The sequence below is a fragment of the Sinohyriopsis cumingii genome, chromosome 10 (genome assembly GCF_028554795.1).
Source record: "Sinohyriopsis cumingii isolate HCF-2022 chromosome 10, ASM2855479v2, whole genome shotgun sequence".
Lineage (NCBI taxonomy): Eukaryota > Metazoa > Mollusca > Bivalvia > Unionida > Unionidae > Sinohyriopsis > Sinohyriopsis cumingii.
Genome location: NC_142970.1, coordinates 49962586 through 49987369, shown reverse-complemented (window position 1 = coordinate 49987369; position 24784 = coordinate 49962586). Strand labels below are relative to the sequence as shown.

Here is a 24784-nt window from a genome sequence, read left to right as displayed (position 1 = left end):
AGGGAAAATATCTCCTCAATATGCCATGTGATGATATAAGTCAGAGACTGACTCGTCTTTGTCAGACATCTTTAATCGATTCAGTGATTCGGGCAAATCTATGGTGCTAGCAATTTGTTATTTAATTGGTAGCATACAATGTTTTAAGATGACATTTACTTGCCTAGATCTGGTTAACAAAATTGCTTTTGTGAAGAAGTAAGATGCACACATACAGCAATACGGGCTGTACTTCATATGTTTTATTCCTCTATTCTTGGATCAGATCTGGCCTCCCAGTGTTTAGCACAGGAAGTAATTGACCATGAAAGTATTGATATCGCCCACGAGCTTCACGTGTTGGGCTGCTCGTCTGATGTGGCCTCTCGAAGACTGAAACTGGCTGCTTTTTATTTGATGCAGGACAATTTCTTCATGGCAGAGAATGTTTTCATCAGACGCAAGAGAATTACACATACCTCGTCATGGATGTCGGTACTGTTCCCTCAGAACATGCTCTTTGTAAAATATTGGAGGACAAGCTCTCAGCAGCCGTGTTTGTGAGACAATATTTTGTCTTTCCAATATCTTATATTCAATCAGAGATTAATTGCATGCCTAAAGCATTAATTCAGGAGATGCTCCTATCTAGAGGTCCACACATCGATGCCGTCCCTCATGTCCAGTGCGCTTGTGTTGATCCAAAAATGTTCTTGCAATACCTTGAGTGCCAGTATTGCTACCAACAGGGCAAAATTTCACACAAGATGACCGCCTTCGAAAACATGCTGTTGGTCGTATATTACAAACATCTAAGATGCAGAGACTTGGTTCTAAACCTGCTGGCATGTTGTTTGAAGCAGGATTGGGATGTATATGTTCGCATGCAATGTACTCGCGCTTTCTAAATTGTGTGGTCGTAGGTGAACTGTTCCACTTACTGTTATATGTCGTTAATCATGATGTTAAACAGAGTTTGGCACGGTACACTGCCCTGTAGAGTTCCATTTGTTTGAACTTCTGAAAGTTGGTTACCAACTTGTTTTGATTTCCCGAACATTTACGAAATGTGTTATCCATTTATGTATGCGACCTGATTAAAACTGTAGCAGTTCAACTTTGCAACCAGTCCTTGTAACAGAATTGAAACCGATTGGAATTTGGACTATATGAATAACACAAACGCAATGTGTGTGAATGGCGAGACTTGTCTTATGTACGATTGGATGATGGCACAACAATAATAAATGAAACAATATATGCAATACCCGACTCTCGCACACATTCTACGAACATTCACAAAAGAAAGAAATATTCATATCTATATTTATATATATCCCTATTGACCATGTCGAGGATTGACATGATGACACAGGGCTGAAATTACCAATGATAATGATGACGACGGTTCACATAACCGATCTGCTATATAAAACGAAACAAACCAAAATATCCAGTTCCGACCCACGCAGGGTGCACTCTGGTCCAACTTCCCACTTTGAACGAAAACGAACCCACACAATATCACAGTTCCACTTTCGCTCAACTTCCCAGATTCATACTGGCTCAACTTCACCCTCCACCAGTTTCAGTCTGTCGCAGCAACACCTACTACAAGTTTCAGTTTGGAGCAACAACGCCTCCTAACAGTTCCAGTCTGGTTCACCTACACTTCCTCCTCCACCAGTTTCAGCTACAAATAGATGAAACTGGTAGCTTATAATACGAAATAAGGTATCACACAAAATACTCAAATATATGCATATGAAATGACTAAATATCCACTGAACAAATGCCTATAGTCCATTTCTTTATGTCAATGTCCCTAATGGTTTATACAAACAAAACAAAAAATACGTTAAACCCGCACTCTACGTGTAACTTTCTACTCCGTGTCCTACAAGTGAAAAGGAATTCTAACAGTGAATTGTCTGTTAAACGTGGTTATTTTATCTGTCGAAGCTTTATGAAATTTACGATAATAAAAAAGTATGTCACGAACACACTGAAAAGCATAAATATACAAGGGAATCAAAATTATTTTAACAGCTGTCACTTACCCCTATGGCTGTAGTTCTGTGGTTCCAAACCGTTATTGGTGCGGTCCCTCTCATAATCATTTTAAAGTGGACCACCTATTGCGGAAAAATTTTTTAAAAAGATTTTATGTCTGTATGTTGAACCATTTACTATGTTTGTGCATGTGTAAATATTAAATAGAAGTTTGATAAAATTTTATGAAATGTTGATTAGAGTTTATGCACCACCGTATACTATAGTTCCAGTTGAATTATATTTAGTTTAACACAGACTGGTTTATTAAGTCTTCTTTAATTAGTGATCTTTGCCAGAGTTTGTTAGTGTTCAGTGTTTGTTATATCCATAGTGCTATATTGTTTTGTATGCTTATTTGTGTTTGTGTTTGGACGACGCTGAAGGATCAAATCTTTCTCGAGTTATTTTAGCAGGGCTATCTAATGATAAAAAATAATTTAGTAATCTGGTAGGACTTGTACTCCGCACTATGGGAGTTTTAGCCTTCTACCAGATTCCTATTTATTTATTCGTTTGTAAAAAAAGGAAGAACAAACTAGAAAAACTAACAAAAATTGTATGCGTGCATGTTCTGTATAATGGTTCCAAACCGACACTTCGTGACAAGATCCAAGCAATGATAGACCGCTTGTAGTAAAACCTTACTATTTATACTAAATGAAAAAACAAAACGTTCAAGAACCAACGGTAAAGTACTCGTGCATGTCGATAAACATGGGCATCACGCTACGAGCGACCTACAGCGAGATGTTTCTCATTCAGTGACTATAACTCAAGGTAATGAAAACAACCTACTCTAGTTAACGCTGTACGCGTCGACAAAGTCAAATATACCAAATTAGTTTCTGCATTATTCTGTAACAGTCCTTTTGTTCACAACAGATCATAGGTTGTTCAGGACTGAGGAAACTACGATCAGGTTTTGGTCATATCATCAATTTCGTTTTGCATTGATAGCCACTTTTATGCTTAATTACAAGCGTACAACTTAATATTATGGGGATCTTTGTTGAGAAACTCCTTTTGCTTCATGCTAGCAAGTATTTACATTCTTGGTCAGTGCTTCGGTCTGCTATACATCATCGTCTCCATAATGGTACAGATATTTTTAGTAATGGAGATTTGTCTCTACGAGTTTCCATCTACCGGATCCTTACAGGGTTTTTGGATACAAATTACAATTGCTTATTTCCAACTTGCTGGAATCACTCCCGATCTCCAGATCGATTTCAGCAGATCCAAAATTGCGGAAAAATACATTTGATAGCCCAGCGTGTCCTCCCTTACCCGCAAGTAGTGTTTTTTCTTTCTTTTTCGGATCAGACCCTTCTTGAATATTGAAGACAGTACACTAGTTTATCAACGACTATAGGGTACATCAATAAAGTATTCCTTGAAAACTTGTCTAGACTAATGCTGATCCAACTTATGGTCCGGATGGGTTAACTATGAACAATCATCTAATTCTGGCATACAAACAAAATGCACCGAATCTACATTCCATTGCAAAAGTATAGCCATTAGTGCACTCTCCATTCACGTTCTTAGTACGATTTAATGTACTGAAAATTGTTCTATTTAGTGGGAAATTACTTGCAAAATATTTACTTATGAGCTAATTATTAAACAGGTACTAGTTAAGTCTATTTTATGTAATTTGCACCTACTTAAAAGGCCAACAAATTTTGAAACAAATGACTAAAAATCATAAATATTTGGCGATGAAGGAAAGCGTACCATCTCTGATTTATTGTAACTCAACAAATACACCTTATGGTCTTTAATGGGTTTTGTTATTTCACATCCCTGATAGCATGAATGTATCATCCCCCACTGGGTATAAGTGGCTAGTTAACATCTTTATAAATTTGAAGTACAGCCGCTAAAAGTAGTAGGAAATGCATATGTAACCCTCTATCATAAGCAAAAATAATTAAGTTTATTAAGAAAAGGTATCTTATGATTTAAGACATATAGGTACAAAACCATCTGAAATAATTAAAACCAGCACCATAATAATATGCTCCTCCAATACAATTGAGCCTCATATTGTGCATCTCTAGAATGACCGTGATATATAACTGTTGTTGTTGTTGTAGGGTTTAACGCCATTTTTCAGCACAAGATAGGCTATACAAGGGGGACAGTATGACTTGTGGAGGAAGAACCCTGGGGAACTCCAGAAAGAACCACCGACCCACGAGAAGCTACTGGCAAGATTTTTCACGTACGCACGTTAGCCGAGTCTGAGACTCGAATCCACGGAGACAGGGGTGAGATGGCAGTGACTCGGAACGGTGAGCACTTTAGAACACTCTGCCACTCGGAGCCCCGATATATAACTGAAAGTTAGGCCACCGAGTGGAAGGTGTGAATGATCGTGTTGTCAATCAATTGTGGTTAACAAATATAAAATATAATGTATCTTTTCTTGGAACTATTTTGGAGACAATACCGTTTTTCTATCATATTGAGAGAGATAAAATGATTGCTATTTAATATTACCATCGTGTTAAATAAATTAAATTAAAAGAGATGGATACTGTTTACCATAAGTACAACAAAAACCTTAGTATGACAAATATAAATAGGATATCCTTTATCCTCCAGTTAGTTGTTCTCTCTAGCTTAGTGTTTCGGCTTATTTGTCAGTTTTGTTGTCATCAGACTAGACAGAGAGAGAGAGAGAGAGAGAGAGAGAGAGAGATATCTGAATCCATGAAGGTAAAACGGACAGACTCACCAACACCTACATATATATAGTGGTTAACGGTTATAAATGTGTGTGTATGTGTGTTGTTTTGGATCTGAGTTGAAAACATTGGAAAAACACGGAATCCCTGATCTTTATCAGGTAAGTTATTAAAATATAAGTAAACATACACATTTGATAGGGTAGGACCGACATCCTGGTCCTCTTGTTGTGTGTTAGGTTTGTAAATTTGACAATTAATTTAGGCAAAAGAGAGTTTTACCGTGTTTGTGTTATACTTTAGGAAATTCTGTGGCACACAGTCAAGTTGAACATGTAGCAGTTACGGTCAATGTTATCTCTGATTTCCCAATGGTTATCAGAGCAAAGCAAGTGATGAGATTTCGGGGTATGGTTAGATAATATCTTTAATTTGTTTTCAAATGAATCTGTAATTGATGAATCACTGAAAAATGTGTTTGAGTAATACATCTGAAAAATATCTGAAAGCTTTCGATAAATTAAAGGCCAGTCATAAGGATACACCAGTTCCTTAAGCTTCAGATTTCAATCATTTAAAATGTCTATTGATGCAGGTGATGTTTGTGCTGGTAGAGTATTGATTCATGAAGAAAAAATAGTTTGGCTCATCCTATGTGCTATTTTCTAAAGAAAACATTTTTAAAAAATGTACGTGTAGATTTAGTTCAGCCTCTTCTCCGATTATTGTATTCAGTGATCACAATCCTTTTACTTTCATGAACAAAATGAAATAACAAAAGTCAAACATTGTAAAGAAGGAGTTTAATGTGGCGGTAATACAACATTGACATTAGGAACATCAAGGTTAAAGCTAATCTGATTGCAGATGCCCTCTCACGTGTATAGAAATACTATATTGTTTTATTTTGCACTTATTTTGTATCTTTCATGAGGCATGCTCCTATGCAATTGTACTACTATTTATATTTGATTACTACGTAAATGAAGACTATTCTATAATTCTTTCTTTTTGTTTATGAAAGGAGGTGTTACCTACATCTAAATTTTGTGTACATATGGAATGTCCATGATTGTAGATCGTAATGGTAATTTTGTAAACAATATAATACATCGCTAACTTTTGTCCATGATTGTAGACTTAACTTAAAGATATTGATTATTTGTGAACAAAATGTTTATTTCGATCTGAGTTCAGAACATTGCTTGTTCACTTGAATAAACTATGGTCAACCTTATTTGTGTCTGATAGTTTGTTAAACTTTAAGTATAGAGACCTGACCTTGTTTACGAATTTCATTGGACAATGACCCAAATCATGTGTCTCTTATTGTCTGAAGTTTGTATAGAAGGGTTTTAGTCAGCGTAAGTATGTTTCCAATCTTCATATCAGCCATTGTGTGATCAGTTTTCCTTGCGTTCAGTTATAGTTTAAGATAATGCATTTATTTAACAAATGTTATTTGCAATCATAAAGTGCTTATTGACTTTGGACTAAACCATTTGTTGGGAGTATTATCAATTTATTCAGGGACAATTTTAATTACATCATTTTGGTACATCAGTGCTATTATAGTATCAGCTACTGACATATCAGAACATTCAATAGTAAAATTCGTTCAGAAAACTATATAATTTTGGACTGGTGATATAATTTGTGGTATTGCTTCACAATACTTTATGTTCATTTTAAATTTTTAATTTGTGTTCTAATGAAATAAATTATTTTCTGATGTGTGCTGAGATCGCTGACGCTTGCCTTTATTTTACTTGGTTTATGACCAATGAGTCGTAACAATATACCTTGATTGTTTTTCTTTACCTGGACTTAGAATTGAAGATATTTGCGAGATATAGAAGTAGCTTGATGGGGTTCAATAACGAGATTACGTTTTAGTTAGGAAAGTGTTTTTCGCGGCATCAAACACAGAACCAATAGCATAACTATTACCAAATAATCCTTGCCAATAAATATTTCCAACTAGAATACCCTACCACTGTACATTTTGTACCACTCTTGCCCTGTTCATATAGTGTCCCACCTCTGTACATAACCACTCAATCCCGTAAAATGAATTACCTTTCAACCTGCTTACAAGAAAGGAAAAACATGTTACCTACTCAGTCTACAGAGAACATAAAATGAATTAAACTCCATATGGAAAGAACAAAAATCGTCGACTTAGTCGAGGGTGATTGGTTGTTTGTGCATGCAGAAAAGGCGAGTCTCAGGAGGGACAAATAAGAACAATGTCTATATTCTTTCTCAATATATAATTACACCCTATAGTATCACTTATCTGTATGCAGGATGTGGGCCAATATGTACAAAGTGCATGGACATAGCCGATAAACTTCATGTTGTGTCAGATATACGAATACCATCATGTATAGCTGGGACGGATTTTGAGAGGGAACGGATAGGGAGTTTGGACTACTAATCCCTTTTTACATTGAACGCTTTATACATTGTGATGGCAAAAACAGAATGTATGTATGCATGTATGTATGTATGTATGTATGTATGTATGTATGTATGTATGTATGTATGTATGTATGTATGTATATGGGACAAGTTATTTTTCTTTGCATGAACATCGTCCTAAAAGCAAGCAATATTCGTAATTCTGCACATATCTGATCAAAAACAGTTACCTGCTTTCTGGCAACCTGTCAGTAAAATTATCATATGAATAGCCTCTGTCAAATAATAGAGTCAATTTAAAACGCATTACTGCACTGATGGATAAATATGTAAATGACAGAACTACAAAATCATTTCATTTTGTTTTAACTCCTGTGCTTTTCCTGCCTAAAAGTTTGAGTTGTGCCAACTAACAGCCGCACACAACCTTCGCTCCAAAGAAAGAAATCCGAACAAAAACGTTAGTGTATCTTGCATCTGCCGATGATTAGAAAAATGATCTTCCCCGCGCACACTTCTCGTAAACAAAGAAACATCCCATGCATTAAGGATTATCTTACTTCATTGATCTTAATATTTGTACTCGTTAAATGACGTCATTCGTATTTAACAAGTGCCAGTTTTCCCTCAACACAGCCTAAAACTGTCAGTTTTCATTTATGTTTCCTTATTTTTCTTGTGGTGCAAATCTGATTATCTTATTCTTTCCTAACATAAAGATTTTGTGATTTTGAGACTGACCAGTTGGGAGTAGCACGTAATGACCCCAGATTCGCAGGCGACATCACGTATCATCTCCACAGTTAAATTGTCAGATTCACAAATTCAGTCTAGAAGAAGAAAGCGGCTTCCACCTTTATAGCAACATGTGCGATTTCCATTCTTTATGTCTCTGTCATACAATAAAGTCAATGAGTACCCTGGTGACTAAAATGTTAAATGATGTATTCTTCGATTTACATTTATCACAGTTTCTTTCAAAACATGAAACCGCACCTTGTGCAAACGCGAGACAAATTCCAAGTATTCTTTACCGCGTCAAAAAGACAAATCGTTATGTTGATAGATGCTTTAAAATATTACGATGTAGGTCTACCAGATGAAATATAACTTGGAGAAGAAAAATTCGCAAATAAACATAATAGAGAAACAAAAAGAAATTCAAAACAGCTTCACCAGAGACACCAATGAAACATGCATGAACAATAATATACAAAAAGTCCAACATTTTTAAACACAATGTTCCCCAGCGAAAGGCGGAGTGTCAAGCACAATTCTACAACAAATTACTTAGGTGGTGTATCACGACAGCATTAGGCTAAATCACCAAAGCAAACATAAGCAAACACTATCTGCAAAAAAAAAAAAAACAAATCAAAAGGAAATTTGCAGTAGCAAAAAAGTCAAAGTTCATAAGCTAATCGTGTAAAATGAAACTACTGAGCAGAAACCAATGTAAACAAAAAGTTGTATAAATGTGCTTCAAGAGCAAGTATACATGTTAACTCTAGACCCCTCCGTTGGTCTAAGTGGTCAGAGTGTCTGCCTCGTATGCTGAAGGTCGCGGGATCGAACCCCAGTAAAACCATACCGAAGACTTTTAAAAATAGTACTTGCAGGTGCAACGCTTGGAAGTCAGCATTAACAGTTTAGTGCTACGACTGGTCGGCCTGGTGTCACGATAATATTACTGGGTGGGATATGATGCGACACGTCTGCGCAATGATGCCATAGTGTTTGACATAGCTGTAAACTGCAACACTGCTGACATCTTAGAGATATGACTCAAGTTGTTACAGCTATGTTAAACAACTAAGTGATATACATACAGAAACAAAATGTAGATGGAAGATAAAGAAATACGTTGACAGTAAAACTTCAGACATTCATCTTAATTGCTGACCTCCATCTGTGCACGTGTATAATTTATGTCGGATATTTTTTCGGGAAAAGTTTTTCGTTTTCTATATTTTTCATTGCATGCATGCATACATACATACATAAGTACATACATATATACATACATACATAAATACATACATACATACAGATTTAATTTTCCTTGGCGTATCAGACATCAGTGCAATCATAAGTTGAAAGATTGCAGGGGTTTCCTACGAATATAAACAAATAGAAAAAATAATAAGAAACAAAGCAAAGTTTTTATTTGCCTTATTGTTGTTTTTCGGTTGTTGTGAAAACGAATCAGATTGAGCGATTATGGATAGGTATAATGTTAATTTAAACATCGATATAGTACATATTGACTGTAAGTCACGTACTACTCGAATCATTTAATTTGATAGGATTTACATAATTCGACAATTTGTGGCATTTATTATATTCTTTACCACCATTTTGTTTGGGAATTTCAGTGCTGCTGAGAAAATATATTTAAGACAACACAAATGCATCTCATACTCAAGGACAAAATACTTTCCCCACTTCATTCACCGAAAACAGGAAAACCCATAAACCTTGTTAGCCACGAAAATAAACCTAAATATCAGTCCATGCGACGTAAGTTTCAGCAGAAACAGGCCGTTAATATTATATACTATATTTTTGACGCGGTGAAGAATACGTGGAATTTGTCTCGCGCTTGCACAAGGTGCGGTTTCATGTTTTGTATGAAATTGTGATAAATGTAAATCGAAGAATACATCATTTAAGTTTTTATTCACCAGGGTACTCATTGACTTTATTGTATGACAGAGACATAAAGAATGGAAATCGCACATGTTGCTATAAAGGTGAAAGATGTTTTATGATCCGTATATTTCCTTAAAGTGTAAACTCGCACAGTTTGCCTTATTTCTTGTTTTCTTGTTCCCACTTTCTCTCTTACTCCATCAGTTTTTTAAATTAATGTTCTCTCTCCATCTTTTGATTGATTGCATGGTTTACCTTTTTTACTTTTAATTCTTAATAGAACCAATCATTCACAGATCTGTGATCAAAAAGAGATGAAAATCGACGGCTGTGAAAGTAAACCAATGATTCTGCTCTTGAAAACGAGTGGTGTATATTATGATAACACCTATATTTTAATAAATAATAGCGTAGTGGAGTAAACCCTGTTTGTAACATTTTAGCCTGCACGCTTGAAACGAATAAATTGAAAAATATAATGCATGTTATGGTAATGTGAATCACATGAAGCAAATGGAAACTCGTTTTTTCTGGGTGGGACCCCACACGCCCCACCCAAAATCTCACGTCAACCAATTTAAGGCATTGTTTTATTTTGTGTGAGAACTTAAAACAACGTCTAAGTCATTTTGATCACAAAGCATGTAAAAATAACACAAGGAATCGAAGAAAAATTAGTTATTAGTCCAGCCATACATGGGCTTTCTCTGTTTCCATTGTGTTGCTTATACAGTTAATATATTATGTTTCCATTGTTTTGCTTATACAGTTAATATCTTCTGTTTCCATTGTGTTGCTTCTACAGTTAATATCTCGTTACCTGCACCATGTAAAAGAATGAGAAAATAACGAATATTGGTAGAGACAAACACTCGAACAGAATGACACCTATAAATTTGTAACGAATATGGAAAATTATAATTTTTATGCTGCTGTTCTCTTTTCATATAAATGAGGCATACTTTCGATTTTGAAAGCGACATTTTGAAGTATATTTAACACATTATTAGCGATATTTTGGCAATGAGAGTTAAGAACGTTTCTCTATGACAAACCGTTTCAGCCGACCCGGCTGACGAGGGCGCATATCGAACCCGCGACCCTTGCATTAAGCTTCTGCCACTCGACTAACTCTTTCGCAACATCAAAAAATATTAAATTTCATCCAAGAACAGGATTATGGAAACCAACATGAGTTTGCACACTAATCATCCAATGTTAACCAGAAATGAAGCACCATTTTGTAGGTAAAGAAAGACAGGTCATGGACACAGCATATAAGTGTTAAGTCAGGTCACAACATATTGCTTTGCTAAATTGAAAAGTTGTAAAAAGGATAACGTTATATCTTTCCCATTCAAATGCTATTCGTTTCCATGAATACTGGAAGATCGTCCTGCCATTGATGTCGATATTACCAAGGATATAAAGTATAATCCGGTCTAATTACGATGAAGTTACAAAAAATAAACCTCGAAGCACCTATTTCTTTTTCTTAGGTATTCCCATAATGTAAAACCCCAAAACTAAGACGATCGCTATGCAATGATTGAAAGAATTTATGTAATGAAATATGTTAAGCATTGCACTTGAGTCCTTTTCAGAACTGAATATCAAACAACTTTGGGAAGCAAATGTACACATGGAAGCCTCTGTATCAGATATCGAAACGTCTTACGGTAAAGAAAATAATTGAACACTAGCCGTGATAGGTTTACTGTACTTTGTTTTCGCAAAAGACGTAATCTCTTCTCGCCCTCCCCCTGCTGAATGTTGGAAAGGTCCAATATTAAAAGAGGGAATCGAAGCCACGCCGCGAGCAACGGCACTGAACGCAAAGCTCACATACACCAGCACTACAAATCACTCGGCCTCGAGCTCACCCTCATAAGGAATGGAGGTAGGAGAGTGAATGAATTGCCTTATGTCTTGTTGCATACTTTTGGATGTCTATTTTCTGTTTTTCCTTGACACCTTTCACATTTTTGTTGTCTAAATGCATAACTGGAAGAAATCTTATTATATTATTAGTCAGTCTTCTCGACAAACTCCGCAAGGTCACATCTAAACCACCAAGTGTACTATAGTATATTCTAACTTGGAAAGCTGTGACCATCTAGTATGCTGGTCGAGGCAGTTATAATATTCACATGAATATCGATATTGCTAATTATGGACTCTTTGGTCAAATTTAATGCATATCTCATAGAATACATGTTATAGATCATAATCCCTTTCAGATGATTGGCACTTGACTCTTTCTCCGAGGCCAAGGTAAGGAAGCGAGTGGTTCTGCTAACGGTCAAGGGCAAGGATTCCCGGTCTTGCGCATCACTCATTGCACATGCATTGTGTTAAAGAGGCGTCTAGTTACGGACGACCGAATACTTGGTTCGACATAACCCTGTATGTTGTTGGATCAAACGATTGAACTCGTTCCCGTCACGAGGATATAAATTGAGTCGCCTTTCCTGATCGGAACCGTCGAAACTTTGTGCATGGACCTTCCCCTTTACGAGTTAGTGATTGAAAATGTCGTAGGCTCTTGACTTCCAATCATGTCGAATTTTCGCTTTCATTTTATCCAAGCGATCGAACATGGGTCATAGGCGTAAGTTGCATAGATGCATTAAATTTGTGTTGGTACAATAACACGTTACAGAATATCATCCGCAAAAGATAAACTAAACAATAGTCGTTGAGTGCTTACATACAGTGTTTTTCACTGGACTTGCTTGCGTTGTGATAATTAGATGTTACACATCTAACATAAGTTCTATTTATGATTCATTTGACATTTGACTATCATGCGATTAATTTTGCGCTAGCAAGAGTTTTGATGCATTCTTAAACTCAACCGTGGTCATACAAGGCGAGCGTTAATTATACCTTAATACAGAAATTCCAACTGTATGCACAATAGGGTATGGAAGGAAGGGAGTACACAAAGTCAGTATCTGCCCAGAGATACATGGATGTCACCGTCAGCAAATCATGGCGATGTTGTGTAAATATCCAGAGTCCATATTGGGTTGATAAAGCATGACAAACTTTAATACATCAGAGCTGATCTGAATTAAAGGATATCCAACACCCTTGAATGCACGGGAAACGATCGATGAAGCATTATGTAAACTGTCAGACCGGGGCGTGAATGAACTCGTATTTCGTCCCCCTTGGTATTGTCCAGAAAGAAAGTCGGAAGAAAACGCTTTATATAGAATTTCGTCAACTAAATAAAATCATCCCATTTTATGCAGAACCGATACAAGATATGGAGGGCTTCTCTTCAGAATTGGTGGCTCAACAATATCGTTCAAAGGTTAGTTCTATCATCGCTGTTAATATCCCTTCATGGTCTTTACTTTTTTAAAGTCATATATTTTGTCTTTGTCAACTCCAGTGCCTACTGCGTTCGTCTTATGAGCAAATTGATAAATGTCATGGAAAACGTAAGTAGTTTAGTTGCCTATTTTATTGTAAACACGCATAACTGGAAAGACCTTATTAGATTATTCCTCAATCTGTTCGACAAAATACGCAAGGCCAATGTCACAGCTGGACCACCAAGTGTAGTATAGTAAATATAACTTGGAATGATATGCCTATCTAGTGTGCCGGTCGAGGTAGATAACACTCCACACTATCCTGACAAAATCGACACGATCAGATATGCTCCTAGATCAGAAAGCATTACAAAGGTTCGATCGTTCCTGGGGCTAATTGGGAGTTTACGTGACATTACACTGCTATAGATTGTCCATTGACAGTCATAACCATGAAATGACAACCCGATAGAGTGGTTTGGATTTCATGTCAAGAAACATTTTTTAACACTCTTAAGTGAAAATTGATTAGACACCAATCCTAAAGTTCCCATAACTGGATAAATTGATGGTATTGAGAATTAATGAGTTAGCCGCATGATTAGGAGCAGTTTTGTTACAGGAGCAAGAGAGGGTTAAGTTAGCCATTGCTTATGCAGTTATGAAATTACTGACTCGGGAACAAAATTATGCCATGATCAAAAAGGGATGGTTGACACTGGTGTAGTGAATTGGAAAATTTCACAAGTACCTTTTCGGTAGGGAATTTGTCCTTGAAACTGAACATCAGCCTCTAGTGTATTTGAATAAAGCGAAAGTCACCAATTCAAAATTGATCATTGGTCATTGACTTTATAGCCATATTGTTTCCGGAGGAAGGCAATTCGAGGGTCGTAAAATGTAGGCGCCCGTTTATGGAGCAGACTGATTGGAAGATCATGTTCATCCAAAGATGCACGAGTAAGGTACTTGCAGTGAGAAAACCGATTACCTTGAGCTCTTTGGCCACGAATAGTACCAAAACCAGGGTACTTATAGAGTCAAATCAGACAGTATGATCACAACACAACCCAAAGTTTCAGGAAGATGTCCACTATACAGGAGAAATTGTCAGCCGAGCTGATTTTGAATGTAGAGCTGACATCTTGGATGGAACGTGGTAGGACGCAATAGGGTTTCGTATAACAGGTGGGTTATTGTAGGTGTTGACGTTGATTCGGAGAAAGATAGTTCTCTCGCGGTGATGGACCAAAATCTTCGGGACCAACTGGTCCGCAGCCCTAATAAGGATCTCCTGATGTATTAATCGGCAAACTTGATGGAGTAGGCCATGCATGAGTGCTACATGACTATCCGACGAGAGCGGTGGAAATAAAGATACGTGGTGGTCGTCAACCGGACGCCACGAATTATATTTCTTTGTTGTTACATTATTAGTATCACAATTGGATTGAAAATCAAATAATATATGCAGTAAAACTATAGGAGTAAATATCAAATATATAAATTTATATTATCTACTTGTGGAAACAATACTCTTATATTTGCAAACATTCCATATTTTGATCACCCTTGGTGATTAATGATTCTTCTTAAATTTTGTGTTTAAATCCTAAACGATGATCATCCATGAAGATAGATCCATCTATCAACCATATTTATTCATAAGTTCCATAAGTTCTTTATGAGTACTCGTTTAATTTAAATGTGATGATTAGTTCCAGCTATTAGTGATATCATTTCCTTATATCAGTTGCTTAAATCGATGCACATCATTATGTTAAATCTATTCTTGGATTTTATGCGTACGAGTCTGGTGTTCACATTTCAATCGCCTTATGAATAAACATCTCATTCACTAAATTGCTGTCATTGTCTTCGCCATAAACTAATCCCAACACGGATCAGCCTGTTACAAAGGTAACACGTGAAAGGTGCTCCTTCAAATCTGTTTGAGAACTTGCAAATTCTTGAAGAAATATTGATTAATTTTACCATTCCGGGGCTTAGTAAGCTATTTATGTATACTCATTTAGGATAGAATTATGTTATCTTTGAAGAAGCTTGCAAATTAGTTATGCACAACAACCATCTCAGTTCGAAAACTATTCACAACAAAGCTTAAAGATCATGAAACTTTTTGAACGACATGACTGCATGTCAAACACGGATTTCAGGCGACATAGCATAATTATTTCTTGCTCTGAAATAGCAGGGGAGAGAATACTAATTTTGTAGTTTTGTAAATATAATGGGGTGACTTCATTTTTTTGTATCAGGAAATATATACACCTATTTATATAATGTTTTAAGGGAATTCAGTTTAAAATTTCTCACCTGTTAATTCCTTTTCTTCCTGAGTCAATTGGAATGAAACAGATTTATATATCCACATCAGTCTTACAACCCCTATAATAACAATTTTTTTATCTCCAATTTATACAGAAAATCGTCAAACCCACAGAGTACCAGTGCTGATAACTAAGACTTACCATGTTAGTAAATGAGTTTTAAAAATATAAGACCAACCTGACTCATATCTGCTTTGGAGAAGATAAAGTATCAAGACTGTTGCAATATGAACTCGTATTTGACACGAAAGTGTAAAACATTACACATTAGCGATAAGATAACACTTTTATTTCTGTTAGATGTCCGTAAAGCTCTCATTTAGTTCACGAACTGTGTAAAGATAGTATTAAAGGTAGCTAATGTCGATTTTGCAATTGTTAAAATGAACTTAAAGATATGCACTTACGATACCGACAAATTAGGATATGATTGGGCCTCATTTTGTGCACCTCTACAATGACCGCGATTTCACTCTACAGGTGAGGCCAGCTGGTATCGTTTAGCGCGTTATCGTGTTGCCATACAACTGTGGCCAGTGATTATGAAATGAACCAAACCTTACCAAAACTACTGTTGAGAATTTATCGTTGTACTATCATCGTTAGATAGTTACACATTGTTCTCGTCCTAAATAAATTAATGTAAAAGAGCAAAATGATAGGTACGAGAGAAACCTTAGTTTATCATATATGTGCAAGAAATCAACCATAATATTTACCAATATATATATATATATATATATATATATATATATATATATATATATATATATATATATATATATATATATATAAACTTAACAACCTGCCGTACCAACGTGGGCATGAAACAGTATATATGCATACCTCGATACTTTCTGCATAAATATATGTGTAAAAATACAAAGGTAAGTCAAATGTGTAAAATAATCTACAGTTGATCAACTCAATATCATGCTTGACTTACTACGGCTACTGGTCAAGGGAATATTTATCCTCGAGGCAGCTTTTCTGTCTCACTCTCTCGGTTCATTCGCCGGTTGTACCATCATTAATAAAGAGAGAGAGAGAGAGAGAGAGAGAGACCTATATCTGGTTCCATAAAGGAAAAACTAACACGTACATTCGTATGCATGTATGTACTAACACTTACCGGTCGTATATATGTACGTATGCATGCATAAAGTATGCTCGAACGATCAATGTAAGGAATAATAATATCAACTCCTAAACAATAGCTATTTATGTTCGTACCAATACAAGTCAAACGCGTGTGTTACTTGATATATATATTTACGCCAACACAAATTCTACTTGTCATCTATCTTGTTCTTTAAAAATTCAATGAAAAAATTCCCTTTCTGTTATTATCTTCCTTAAAACCACAAATCAAACTGATATCTGTTTCTTCTCATACCTTCCCTGCCCAGTCCTCGTTATAGATACATACTCCTTGAAAGCTACATATACATTATCACGTGAATTATCACGTGACCACTAATTCAGCAATCTTACTTACAAGCCGACAACCGAATACATAATACACTGAGCTTGGATATTAACCAATAGGGAATAAGGTAAGATGGGGTCGATATAGTCAAGCAATTTGCTAAGTATTGAGAAACATTCTGTAAATATGATTGGTATATCAAACCTATGTGGAAACAATTATTTATGTTAACAATTTATTCATGTCCGCTGAACTCTATCATTAGACCTACAAGCGATGTGTAAATAAGTCGCACGATGACAGGTAAACAAAAGACATAGTGCAATAAAATGGCGGACAAACTTCTGTAATATCTAATGTATGAACCACACACACACACACCCTACTGTGTGGTTTATTAGCAGTGGAAGATGTTGTTGTTGTTGTTGTGGGGTTTAACGCCATTTTTCAGCACACGATAGGCTATATATGGCGGCCAGTATTAATGGTGGAGGAAGAACCCGGGAAAACCCCAAAAAGAACCACCGACCCACGAGAAGCTACTGGCATGCTTTCTCACATACCTACATTGGCTGAATCTGAGACTCGAACCGGCGCAGACAGAGGTGAGATGGCAGTGATCCGTAACGGAGAACGCTTTAGACCACTCGGCCACTCGGGGCCCCCCAGTGGAAGATGTGATGGGAACAATTCTTGAAGATCCTGGATACACATTGGAAATATTTACATCATCTCGAACATTAATTCGTTATTTTCTGTCAGTAACCTGAAAAGATATTTTCAGCTCTGAAACGTTTGGGACAGATGGATCTCGCATTCGTTCAAGGCTGATCAAAACAGAGCCGGGTTGAAATTACCCCACAGCTACTCGCCAAATATAAAAAGTGACAAGACACGTTTGAATCTTATTTTCAAAATAAAGTCTGGATCGAAGAAAATGAACAGAGACCGCAAATCGCAAGACGTAGTCATACTGACAAAAGTGTTTAGTATTCATGACTTTTGCCTGCACAATACGCTGTCGTCCAAGTAACATAAATGCCTGGCTTGTGTGACTGGACAAGTTTATACCTCCATGGTATTGCTAAAAGTTATGTGACACTACCAAAAAACCCTGAGGGATATAGGATGTTGAAAACCGCCATGCGGTTCCAAGTGAAGTTGTTCACTGCATGAACACCATACCGAGAAGTTAATAGAAATTGGCCTTTCCAAATTGGACAATCAGAATAATAAAGTGTGTTTAAGTGCATGGGAAGGGCATTGATAGCATTCATTGACGTACTGTATACTAATTAAAGGCTCTGTTCTACTGTTGAAACACCCATAGTTTCTTGCATTCCCTGCAAGTATTGTGAGACGTAGTGCTAATGCAGGTGTTGGAATTAGGTTGGACAAATTATTTGTTCATGCCGGTATGGTGCAAAGAGATTTAAAAAATGCTGTCTGATCACATTGGTGCGAAAAGGAGAACATTTAAAATATTAATAGTTAGATACGTTGCAGAAGGATACATTGTAACTATATCCCATGCTACACGTCGGAGTAAATAGAACAGTACGTTATTTCGAGCGATGATAAATTATTTTCCGATATTTCGATTGAATGTTTAATAATGGGAGGTTGCAATATCTATAGCCATAAGTATGGAAATCGTTCTGGAAACATTTTAAGATGAAAGAATATAGAGGATTGAATATATGAAACGAATTATTCTTTTCAGATTGTTGTTATTATCATTATTTTGCAGGTATCCAAATGCACGTAGAGAATAATGGAAAGAATCATTCCCGTGTATTATAGCGATGTATCTCTTAGATTATTCAATGTCCAGGACAAAGTGGGACTGAGCGAGAATATACGTTGGAAGAGGATAAACATGATGTTTCAGATAGATGAGATTGAAACCTTGGATCGTAAAGATCCTTATCATATCTTCGGGAGTCAGGCTGAAGCTACCACCACAGAAGGACTACAGTCAGACATTGATGCCCTTTCTTGGTCTTCCGACATCGGCGTGCTGCAGAGTCTCCAGTCCCTGGAAACTTTTAAACGTACATACATCATGGTAAGTGATGCGAGAACTCCACCAGGGTATGTGAAATTCCAAAGATTGGGTTTAAATTCATCATTACCAGTGTTCAATGCGCAATGTGAAGGTCACTCATTGGATTCGTTCGGTCGTTCTGTTTTATGCAGTCGTAAGTATCATTCATCGCTTGATATGGAGCGGCATGGTCCAGCCGATAGGAAACTCTTCAACTTCGGAAAAGATTCAATTGATTTAGTGAACGCATTGAAAATCAGATCTTGGCCTGATCAGGCCTCTCAGTGGGAAAACAGAATCAGAACCTACCCATCTCAAGCAAATATAGCTCTTATCAAGCAGACTGGTGCTCTAATGGTTCCAGTTGGTCATCCACTCAGTCCAGAGAATCATCTGGAGTGGAGAATATCCATTTCATATGGAGAAAAAATTCTTGTCTGGCAATTCAACTCAACTCAATACAAATGCTATGTTTTGCTGAAAATGATCAAGAAAGATTTCGTGCAACCAATTTGTGGAGAAAAAGCGTTGAGCAGTTATCACTCTAAGACATGTGTATTCTATGCATTAGAAAGCACACCGTCTTCCCTGTGGCAAACCGAAAATATGTTATTGTGTGTTGAGCTATGTTTGAGAACACTGTGCCAATGGGTTAAAAATGGTTACTGCCCAAATTACTTTATACCAGGGGAGAACATGTTCCATGGTAAAGTGTATGGCCATATTCAAGTTCAGTTGCTGGCTGTTCTACAGGATCTCGTGAGACAGGACGGAAAATATATCCTCAGGCTGTCTTGCGATGATACGGGTCAGAGACTGACTCGTCTTTGTCAGACATCTTTAATCGATTCAGTGAATCAGGCGACTGAAGGCGTGGAATCTATGTGGTTCGCAGTTTCTTTTTTAATTAATATAATACAACGTGCTAGGATGGAATTTGCTTGCCAAGATCTGGTTAACAAAACTGTGTTTGTGAAGAAAGTATGTTGCACCCATACAACGATACGGACAGTACTTAAGATGTTTTGTTCCTCTAGTCTTGGATCACATCTGGCCTCCCAGTGTTTAGCACAGGACGTAATTGACCAGGAAATTCTTGATATCGCTCACGAGCTTCTCCTGTTGGGCTGCTCGTCTGATGTGGCCTCTGGAAGACTGAAGCTGGCTGCTTTTTATTTGATGCAGGACAATTTCATCATGGCAGAGAATGTCCTTCATCAGATTCAAGAGAATTATACATACCTGGTCACTGATGTCGAAACTTGTTGGCAAGAACATGCTCTCTGTAAAATATTGGAGGACAATCTGTCAGCAGCCGAGTTTGTGAGACAACATGTTGCCTTTCCGGTATCTTTTTTTCCATCAGAGATTCATTGCATGCCTAAAGCATTAATTCTTGAGATGCTCCTATCAAGAAGTTTACACATATGTGGCGTCCGTCCTTCCCAGTGCTCTTCTGTTGATCCAAAGATTTTCTTGCACTACCTTGAGTACCAGTGTTACTTCCGGCAGGGCAAAATTTCACACAAGATGGCCGCCTTGAACAACATGCGGTGGGTCGCATTTTACAATGACATAAAATACAGAGACTCCGCTCTAAACCTGCTGGCAGGCTGTTTGAAGCAGGAGGGGATGTATATGGACGCATGCAAAGTACTCTGCATATCCATGAAGTTAAATAATGAACACAATGCTGCAATGTGGCAGATAGCTTTCCTAATTAATGATGCTTTTAGGTTGCTACGCCAGAGATAACCAACGAAAGAAACTTTACAGGAGAAAAAAAACATTAAACAGAGATATATTTTCGTGATATCTGATACATGTATCTAATGACATTACATGATTTTTGTATCTTTCTAATTTCACTATTAGAATTATTACGACTATTTGGTCTTAAAATATAAAAAAGTGAGAAGCGCCAAGCTTTGTAAAATTTTAAAAAAACTCCTTGGATACAAGGTCAAAATATTAAAACACTATTGCGTATTGAAACATTATTGCGATTTAAAATCTCAAATTATCACAGAACTACATGCACATGATCAAATGATTAAAGTTTTGAATAAACTTTTAGTGGACATGCAAATTAAACCCAACGCAGAAGTATTGGAAGTGCCTTTGGTGGCCCGTGTAGTGGTGATGTGCCAAAAGTCTTTTGTTGGATCACACTGATACAATATCCTTACCTGAAATTTCAATATAAATTGAAGTCCCCATTTCCAAGTATGTTAGTTTGATGAGAACGTTTCATTTCATGTAATAAATAATGTTTAATAAATCAAATTCCAGCCGAAATTTACTAATGGACACACTAGTAATACAATTAATCCTTTTCAGATCTTAAAACACAAATGAAGTATTTTCAAATAAACACCTTTTATATTTTAAACTATCAGAGCATATAAGAGGTGTTTCCCGCTTTCTAACTTATGTGGTCGTAGGTGAACTGGTTCACTTACTGTTACATGTCGTAAATCATGATGTTAAACAGAATTGGACACGGTACACTGAGCTGTAGAGTTCCATTTTCTAGCTCGTGAACTTCTGAAAGTTACAGTCTGGATCACCTACACCTCCGCCTCCACCAGTTTCAGCTACAAAAAGATGAAACTGGTTGTGTATAATACGAAATACACTATCACACAAAATACTCAAATATATGTATATGAAATGAATTGATATCCACTCAAAAAATACCTATTGTCCATTACATTATATAAATGTCCCTAATGGTTTATACAAAAGAAAAATACATTAAACCCGCACACTTCGTGTGACTTTCTACTCCGAGTCCTACACGTGAAAAGGAATATATTCTAACACTGAATTATCTGTTAAACGTGGTTATTTTATCTATCGAAGCTTTATCAAATTTACGATAATAATAAAATATTTATGTCACGAACACACTGAAAAGCATAAATGTACAAGGGAATCAAAATTATTTTAACAGCTGTCACTTACCCCTTTGCTTGACTGTAGTTCTGTGGTTCCAAACCGACAATCCGTGACAAGATCTAAGTTATGATGTACCACTTGTTGTAAAACCTTACTATGTATACCATATGAAAAAACAAGACTCAAGGGTAAAGTACCCGTGCATGTCGAGAAACATGGGCATCACGCTACGAGCGACCTACAACGAGATGTACTCATTCAGTAACTATAATTCAAGGTAATAAAACAAGCTACTCTAGTTAACGCTGTAGGCGTGGACAAAGTAAAATATACATTGTCATCCTTTAATGCAAAACCGAATTAGTTTCTTGCCTTATTCCGTGAGAGTCCATTTGTGCACATTAGATCATAGTTTTTTCAGGATTGAGGAAAGCTGCGATTAGGTTTTGATCATATCATATTTCCGTTTTGCATTGACAGTTTGATGGGGGCCCCGAGTGGCCGAGTGGTCTAAAGCGCTCACCGTTACGGATCACTGCCATCTCACCTCTGTCTGCGTGAGTTCGAGTCTCAGGCTCGGCTAATGTGGGTACGTGAGAAAGCCTGCCAGTAGCTTCTCGTGGGTCGGTGGTTCTTCCCGGGGTTTTCCAGGGTTCTTCCTCCACCAATTATACTGGCCGCCATGTATAGCCTATCTTGTGCTGAAAAATGGCGTTAAACCCTACAACAACAACAACAACGACAGTTTGATGATTAGTTCCAAGCGCACAAGTTAATCTTTAGGGGATCTTTTGTTGAGAATCTCCTTTTGCTTTATGCTAGCAAATGTTTACATTCTTTGTCGGTGCTTCGGTCTGCTATTCATGATTGATTGCATAATGGTACAGATGTTTTTAGTAATGGAGATTGGTCTCAACGAGCTTCCATCTGCCGGATCCTTTTAGGACACACGGTACTTATTATACGGAAGAACTGTGAACCAGTCTAGAAATGGGTGAAGAAATAATAGAGTATTTACAGGTTTGGTGGTCCATAATTGGTTAATAATGAAAATTAAAATTTTAGGAAAAATATCTTTTGAGAGCTTATCCTATATGTAATGTAAAAAAAATATTGACAAATATCTACTGATGCAATTTTAGCATTTTTACAGGCTTGATTCAGGAGTACTCATTACTGAAAGTAGCACCTGATTCATTTTGTGCAGAATCAATAACACGTGTTTCATGCACATGTATGTAAACAAATTGCAGGGGGTCATATGGTGTTCTCCACACATAAGCTTGCACAAAGGTTAGATGTGCACGAAATATTATAGGTGTCATTATCAGCACCCATAAATTTTAAGTTATTGAATTTTGAATATGATAGTGTTTCCATATGTTTACCATTGGAGTGGAATTAGTGCCGTGAGTCCTGTATTCGACCTATACCATAATAGGAGCTTGTTGTTTCCATGGTTACCACGTGCATCCAGGGTATCAATTTGGTGGTTTTTACATATGACAATCATAATGGAGTCTTTTTATCATGGCTTGCATGTGATTTTGGGGAAAAATTGTATACCAAAGACAGATGGGGATGGTTTTATACACTGGAGAGAGGAAGTAGATAGCTCAGGCCATAGGGAAAAGAGCATAGTATGGCCTGATGGCAGAATTTCATATGATGGTACCCATAGATTGGCTGTATGGTTAAATACCATTTAACACATGCAATAATTCCCCAAAATGGGGTGGGGTGGGGTGGGGTAGATTTTATATGTAAGCCACTTATGTCACAATCACTTATGTATCAGTACTGATCATTTAACTTTAGAGACACACTCAGCAGATCAAAGCAGAGAACATTGTAAAAATAAGGACTGTGCATAAAACTGCACATGCTGCATTGCCTCAACCTGTAAATTGCATTATTATATGTCGAGTCACATTGAATATCAATTATACCGGTCTTATTTCTTATCCTAGAATTAAACTCCTTGACACCTATTCTATGTTCAGCATGTTTCTCATATTGGTACATTACATTTTTGGGCAAACAGTATTGGAACGTTTCTGCATTCCTTTTGTTGAGGTAGCAGGGAGGGATATTTTCACTTAACATAATAGTTTTCAACCCTTCATTCCCAATATAAGTCTGCAAAAGTCCTATCTGTATTGCATTCTTTACACAGGCAGTTTTTCTTCCCCAACCTCTCTTCATACAGTTGAAACATTCTTGATGTATAACTGCATGGTGAACATATTTCTCTCTCCCACCAAACCAGATCTCTTTTTTCTTCATGTACCAAGTCCCATGATAGAAAACCTTTATACTCAGGGTGTTGCAACTTGTGGTCTCAGAACACATTATTCCAAATCTCAGCATTTGATTACTGCGTGCACTGAGTGATATGCGTTTTGTTCACCATATACGTTGTTGTGAATAAATGAAAACAAGCTTCATGTCAGAAATATGGTTTCATATTTGAAACAAAAGATATTTATAAAAACTACATTGCTCTGCTCTTACCATCAAGTAATAGTAAGGAATCCTTTAGCTGTAAATTAGAGCTTGCTATTTGGTTTGCCAAATCAAGGTGTATTACCTCCGCTTTGACTGTAATTGAGTGATTGCAGTGTTTGCTTTGTTTCTCTTTTGTTCAATAGTGTATTTCAGCTTTGTATTAAAAAGTAAGTAATTTAACACTGCTTATAGTGGAAAGTAGCCACAGTAATGATTTTGAGACTTTTTCTTAACTTTTTATGAGCTTTGGGTAAATGTAGGTATATATTTATGTATTAGACAACTTCAATATGCAATTCAATTCTATTACTTAAATTTAACAAGTTGTGTATTCAGTGACATTTTTTATCAGTGTCTGCATATTGCATAGAGACATGAACTTGTCTTGGCATAGCAAAGTTTTTCACACGTTTCTCCAC

General features: G+C 36.6%; 2 protein-coding genes across 2 annotated transcripts in view; one reads left to right on the top strand and one right to left on the bottom strand.

The window, feature by feature from the left end:
- The first annotated feature begins 18683 nt into the window (after positions 1 to 18683).
- LOC149790123 (uncharacterized) lies at positions 18684 to 20711 on the top strand. Its single transcript, XM_089973165.1, has one exon. It carries the CDS (start codon positions 18684 to 18686, stop codon positions 20709 to 20711), a length of 2028 nt encoding a protein of 675 aa, XP_089829291.1.
- Positions 20712 to 21488: 777 nt separating this feature from the next.
- The window catches only part of LOC149790122 (cyclic GMP-AMP synthase-like receptor 2), a 30389-nt gene continuing 27093 nt past the window's right edge, over positions 21489 to 24784 (bottom strand). The window contains exon 2 of the mRNA XM_089973164.1: positions 21489 to 21553. Coding sequence (XP_089829290.1) covers positions 21489 to 21553 — 65 coding nt within the window. The remainder of the gene's footprint in view (positions 21554 to 24784) is intronic.